General features: G+C 45.4%; 1 protein-coding gene across 1 annotated transcript in view; it reads left to right on the forward strand.

The window, feature by feature from the left end:
- The window catches only part of LOC111954114 (carboxyl-terminal PDZ ligand of neuronal nitric oxide synthase protein-like), a 37,269-nt gene extending 32,056 nt beyond the window's left edge, over positions 1-5,213 (forward strand). Inside the window, exons 7-8 of the mRNA XM_023973613.1 lie at positions 2,751-2,915; positions 5,043-5,213. Coding sequence (XP_023829381.1) covers positions 2,751-2,915; positions 5,043-5,213 — 336 coding nt within the window. The remainder of the gene's footprint in view (positions 1-2,750; positions 2,916-5,042) is intronic.
- The last annotated feature ends 1,102 nt before the right edge of the window (positions 5,214-6,315 follow it).

Raw genomic sequence — 6,315 nt, forward strand, 5'->3', positions numbered from 1 at the left:
TCCGCCTTAACAAAACCCCACCCTGTCTTTCCCCGAACAAAACCACTCCTGTCGTTCCACCTAACAGTACCACCCGTCTTCCCCTAACAAAACCACCCCTTTCCCTACAATACCACCCATGTCCTTTCCCCTAACACAAAACCAACCCGCTTCCGCTGAACAAAACCCCCTGTCTTTCCCCTAACCAGTACCACCCGATCGTTCCCCTAACAAAACCACCCTGTCTTTCCCCTGACCAGTACCACCCTATCTTTCGCGCCAACAAAAACCAACCATGTCTTCCCCTAACAAAACCACCCTGCTTCCCTAACAAACACCACCCTGCTACCTTCCCCTAACAAAGACAACCGCCCGTTCTTTTCCACGACACTAAACAGTACACCTAATCTTCCTTGCCACCTAAAAACCACCCGTTGTCTTTCGCCCTGACAGGACCAACCCTGTCTTTCCCCGAACAGTACCAGCCCTCGTCTTTCCCTTGCCTAACAAAGAGCGCGACCCTGTCTTCCCCTCAAGCAAAGACCACCCGCGTCTTTCGCGCCTAAACCAAAAACCCACCCTTCGTTCGCCTATATCTATATCTCTATCCCTTCTTGACCCGCGTGAGAGCGAACAGAGATGCACCCTCCAGCACCTGTCTTCTCCGAGCCCTAACGTACCAAACACCTGCTTTCCCCTAACAAGCCAACCCACCCTGTATCTATCCGCACTAGATACAAAAGACCACCCTGTCTTCCCCTAAGCACAACAAGACACCACCCTGTCATCCTTTTTACCCCTAAGACATACCACCCTCGTCTGTCCCCTAACAGAAACCACCCAGTCCTTCCGCCGCTAACATCTACCACGCCCGTCCCTTTGCCGTAAACATAATAGAACAGACCCTGTTGCGTTCCCCTAACAAAACCACCCGTGCTTCCCCTGACAGCTACCCACCACGTCGTATCCTTCCGCTAACCATATAGAACACCCCGATCTCTCCCTCTTAACAACGCCTACACCCGAGAGAGAGCCACCCTGTTCTTTCCTCCTAACAAAACACCTAGTCTGATTGTCCCTAACAAAACCACCCTGTCTTCCCCTACCAAAACCACCCTAAAAGTCTTGCCCCTAACCAAACCACCCTGTCTTTCCCCTAACAAAGACCACCCTGTCTCATCATGTCACAGTCTCTACTTAGGAAAATTGTCCCAATGACAACCCTTTGCCCTAACAGTGTGATGAAATACGATCTCCCTAAAAATTTAGTGTGCTCTCCTTTCACGCTGGCCGGCCGCATAGCAAATGGCCCAACACAAACACAAAAGACCCAGTGACCCGCATCTAGGAACCAGTCAGCCTTCAACCATCCAAGAGACGCCCAAAATGTAGTCTCATCTACAGTATCCAAATGACTGCCTAATGAAAAGTATGTCTAGCCTGCGATGCTATTCCATATAAGCTGTGATTTTTCGAAAAACGTGCCTGAACTGCAGGAGTAAACTCATGCTTTCAATATGGATGTATGATCTCTGTGGTTAACTTGTATATGGATGATTGACCGGTACTTAGATTCCCATAGCCTTGGAACTTGTATATGATGTATTGATCTCTGTGTACTGTATATGGCAGAGTAAATGATCTCTGGGAGCTTGTTATGGATTGTATTTCCTGTGGGTAACTGTATATGGATGTATGATCTCTGAGTAACTGTATATGGATGTATGAATCTCTGTGGTAACTTGATATGTAGGAGTGATGATCTCTGTGGTACTTTATATGGATGGTGATCTCTGTGGGTAACGTATAGAGGATATATCTCTGTGGTAACGGATATGACTGTACCTCGATTCTCGTTGGAGAAGCTGTGTGAGTGAGTGGAGGCGGAGGAGGCGTCGGGGGTGGGGGGGGGGAGAGGGCGTGGGTGAATGGCGCATATTCCGTTGTGGTAACTTGTATATGGATGATGATCTCTGTGGTAACTTGTATATGGATGATGATCTCTGTGGTAACTTGTATATGGATGTATGATCTCTGTGTCAACTGGTATCTGTACCGGGTGAATTGTAAACTACTCTATAAAAATAGATTTTATTTTCTTTAGGAATTCTGTCATATCTGCATTAGGTCTCATCCCCCACAAAAGCCTTTAGATGCTGTGACACCCTGTGGAGATTGGGCCTGGATGATCAGGTTACTGTAACTTGGTATTGTTTGATTGTTCAATGGTGGTTGTTTTGATTTGAAAGAGTCACACCCTCAAATGTTCTAAATGGAATGAAATGCCTTTGATCTGCCTCTTATCTTGCATCCTGCCCATAGAATAAGGTTGTATGAAATGCTTCTATTGTAAGCTACCCAGGGATTCAGCCTAAGTAGTTCTGTTATGTTCATGCTTTGTAACGCGAGGATCTTCATGCCTAGAATAATGCATGTACCTTTATTTAAATAGGCAAGCAAGTTAGGAACAAATTCTTATTTTCAATGACGGCCTAGGAACAGTGGGTTAACTGCCTTTTTCAGGGGCAGAAGGACAGATTTGTACCTTGTCAGCTCGGGGATTCGATCTTGCAACCTTTTCGGTTACTAGTCCAATGCTCTAACCACTAGGCTACCTGCTGCCCCATGCTTTCTAACTTAAGCTTTATGCCTTTTATAAAGTAACAATTAATTTTACAATGTTAATGCTTGCCTTGATAGATCTCAAATAGTATTTGAACCCAGGGTTGGTGGTGTGTCCACCCTTCTCATCGTGACTGTCTTGTCGTCAGGACTATGAGAGCCGCTCCAGCTACATGGTGTCTCCGAATGGCGTGGTTTCTCCCAGCAGCCCCTGCTCTCCATTTCTCACCCCGCTGGCGGCGCATCACTACCTCCAGCTTCTCCAACAGCAGATCCAGCAGCAGCAGCAACACACACAGGTGGCCGTCGCACAGGTGAGAGAGAGAGACACACACACACGCAGGCAGGCAGGCAGGCAGGCAGGCAGGCAGGCAGGCAGGCAGACACATTTATGACACACACAGTCTTGTACAGCTAACCTTGTGGGGACGCACAATTCAGTTTGTGCTAACCCTAACCCAATTCAAAATCCTATTTTCCCTAAACCCTAACCCTAACCTTAACCCAAAAACCTAGCCTTAACCCTGAACCTAACCCTAGCTCCTAAACCTAACCCTAGCTCCTAACCCTAACACTAATTCTAACCTTAACCCTAAATCCTCTAGAAATAGCATTTGTGGGGACAAACAAAATGTCGCCCGTTGGTTAAATTGTAGTTTTTTTACTTTTTTTTTAACTATTCTAGTTGAAACCGTCCACACACACACACACCACACACACACACACACACACACACACACACACACACACACACACACACACACACACACACACACACACAACACACCACACACACACACACACACACACACACACACACAAAGCTGTGTATATCTGTGGTCCAGATGTCTGGTCAGTGAGACACAGTTGTCCCTCAGGCATCAGCTGAACCACCACACGCTCTTTAATCGTTTTTACTGCATTACATTCACTAGGTCATCCTGTACACCAGTCCAGTGGCTCAGGTCATTGTGGTAGCAATGCAGGGTGGTGGTTCGATTCCCACGGGGTTGTCAGTATATAAATGTATGCACACATTGTTTTAAGTCATATTGTATAAAAGCATCTGCTAATTGCATATATTGTACACATAAGTTCATGCACTAATGTAACCAGCGCTACGTGCACATAATATAGCCATCCTACAGTGCACATAAATAGCCAGCCCTATAGTGCACATAATTAAGCCAGCCCTACAGTGCACATAATATAGCCAGTTACAGTGCACATAATATACCAGCCCTACAGTGCACATAATATAGCCAGCCCTACAGTGCCATAATATAACCAGCCCTACAGTACACATAATATAACCAGCCTTACAGTACACATAATGTAACCAGCCTACAGTGCACATAATATAGCCAGCCTACAGTGCACATAATATAGCCAGTACAGTGCACATAATATAACCAGCCCTACAGTGCACATAATATAGCCAGCCTACAGTGCACATAATATAACCAGCCCTACAGTACCATAATATTTAACCAGCCTTACGAAGTACAAACAAAATTACAGCATAAGTGCACTAATACCAGACCACGTGCAACATAATATAGCCAGTTACAGTGCACATAATATAGCCAGCCCTACAGTGCACATAATATAACCAGCCCTACAGTGCACACTGCAGCAACCAAGTCTTATTCAGTACTGTAGTACTGATGTGCAATGGGGAACTGACTGTCTGGCTTAATCACGGCATCATGTGCCTCATTTGGCACCATTGTCTGCCTGTCTCTCTGCTGCATGACCACTAGGGAGCACTGCCATCACAGCTATGTAAGGATACACACACACACACACACACACACACACACACACACACACACACACACACACACACACACCACAATACAATACAACACAACACACCCTGGGGACTGAGTGAATCAGTCTGCTATTGTTGTAGAAAATGAGCCTGGAAGGCACAACACAAACACAGATTTATTTATATTTTTCATTTATTTTCCCAGTCGTTCCCAGAGGTTTGCAGATGCTCATCGTCAGACTATAATGAGCTCACCGTGAATTATATTAACAAATAATAGCGGGAACCCGTCATTATTTTCAATTTCAGGTCGGGGAAATTCCATCTAATTCGATTTTCAACTGCAGTCTCTTGGATGATGTCTGGGGTGGGGGGGGGTCGAGCTGTAGCATGAAGTAGAATTTTTCAAACAGAAAAAACTCACTGACAGACACACACGGTGCGCAGTCTCTCCTAGACTCGTAGAGAGAGAGGTGGAGTCTGTTTGTGTGTGAAGTGAGCACTGTTTATGTCTGAGTACACACTGTTATAAACACATACAGACACACTACACACACACAGACACACACTTCCTCACACTCCATCCACATCCCCATCATCATCAGTCCCACTAGGCACAGTTCTGATTCCTGATCCCCCCTCTTTCCTGCTCGTCTTCCCCACTCAGGTGCAGCTCCTGAAGGATCAGATGTCAGCGAAGACCTTAGAGGCCGGCTCGTGTCCACCAGCTGCTACTACAGAACAGAGACTCTCGCCAATGTCCTGCTGGTCAACTCAGAAACACTGGAGAGCAAGGCCCGGGACAGGGACGCGGGGGAGAGACACACAGCTGGACTGAGAAGGGGAGAGACAGGGCATAGATAAGTCACCTGCACTAACATACGAACCAGAACAATTAGTTGAATATAAGTACAGATTAAAACAGTCATTCTCTCATTGAGCTTGCTTATTAATCCAGGACTTTATACTGTGTCCAGGACACTGGCCTGCATGTACAACAGTTAATCATCAAGAAGATCGACTTACATACAAATTTAAGAAATGCACATTGTTAAACAAGCTAAGGCAATCATAGACCACACACACACACACACACACACACACACAAACACACCACACACACACACACACACACACACACACACACACACACACACACACACACACACACACACACACACCTATCAGATTGTGAGTGTGTGTACTGAGAAGCGTCTCTTGCATGACATCTCTGTTTTATTTTACACTATTATATTCATGGAGAGTTTTTGGGTCCAGGTACACGCGCAGCACACACACACACACATACACATACACACACACATACGCATACACACACGATACAACACACACACAACACACACCACACACACACAACACACACACACACACACACAATCACACAAACAACAACACACATGCATACAACACTACACACACGCATACAAATCACATCACACACGCATACAAACACATACACACACACACGCTAAAACACATACCACAACACACACATGCATACAACACATACACACTCCACACAACGCATACAAACACATACAACACCACACATAACAAAACATACCACACCGCATACAACAAACATACACACACAATACACACGACACACACAACACACACGCAAACAAACACACACACGATACGACAATTCACACACGCATACAACACATACACACACACACGCATACAACCAAACGCTACAAACACATACACAACCACGCATACAACCCATACAAACCACATACAACACAATCAAAATACACAAACAAAACATCACCGCATACAAACACATAAACAAGCATAATACACATACCACACATGCATAAACAATATTACACACACACCACACGCATACAAACACATACTTACCCAACAACCACACACACACACGCATACACCATATTACACATCACGACAAC

This window comes from Salvelinus sp. IW2-2015, linkage group LG28 (genome assembly GCF_002910315.2).
Source record: "Salvelinus sp. IW2-2015 linkage group LG28, ASM291031v2, whole genome shotgun sequence".
NCBI lineage: Eukaryota > Metazoa > Chordata > Actinopteri > Salmoniformes > Salmonidae > Salvelinus > Salvelinus sp. IW2-2015.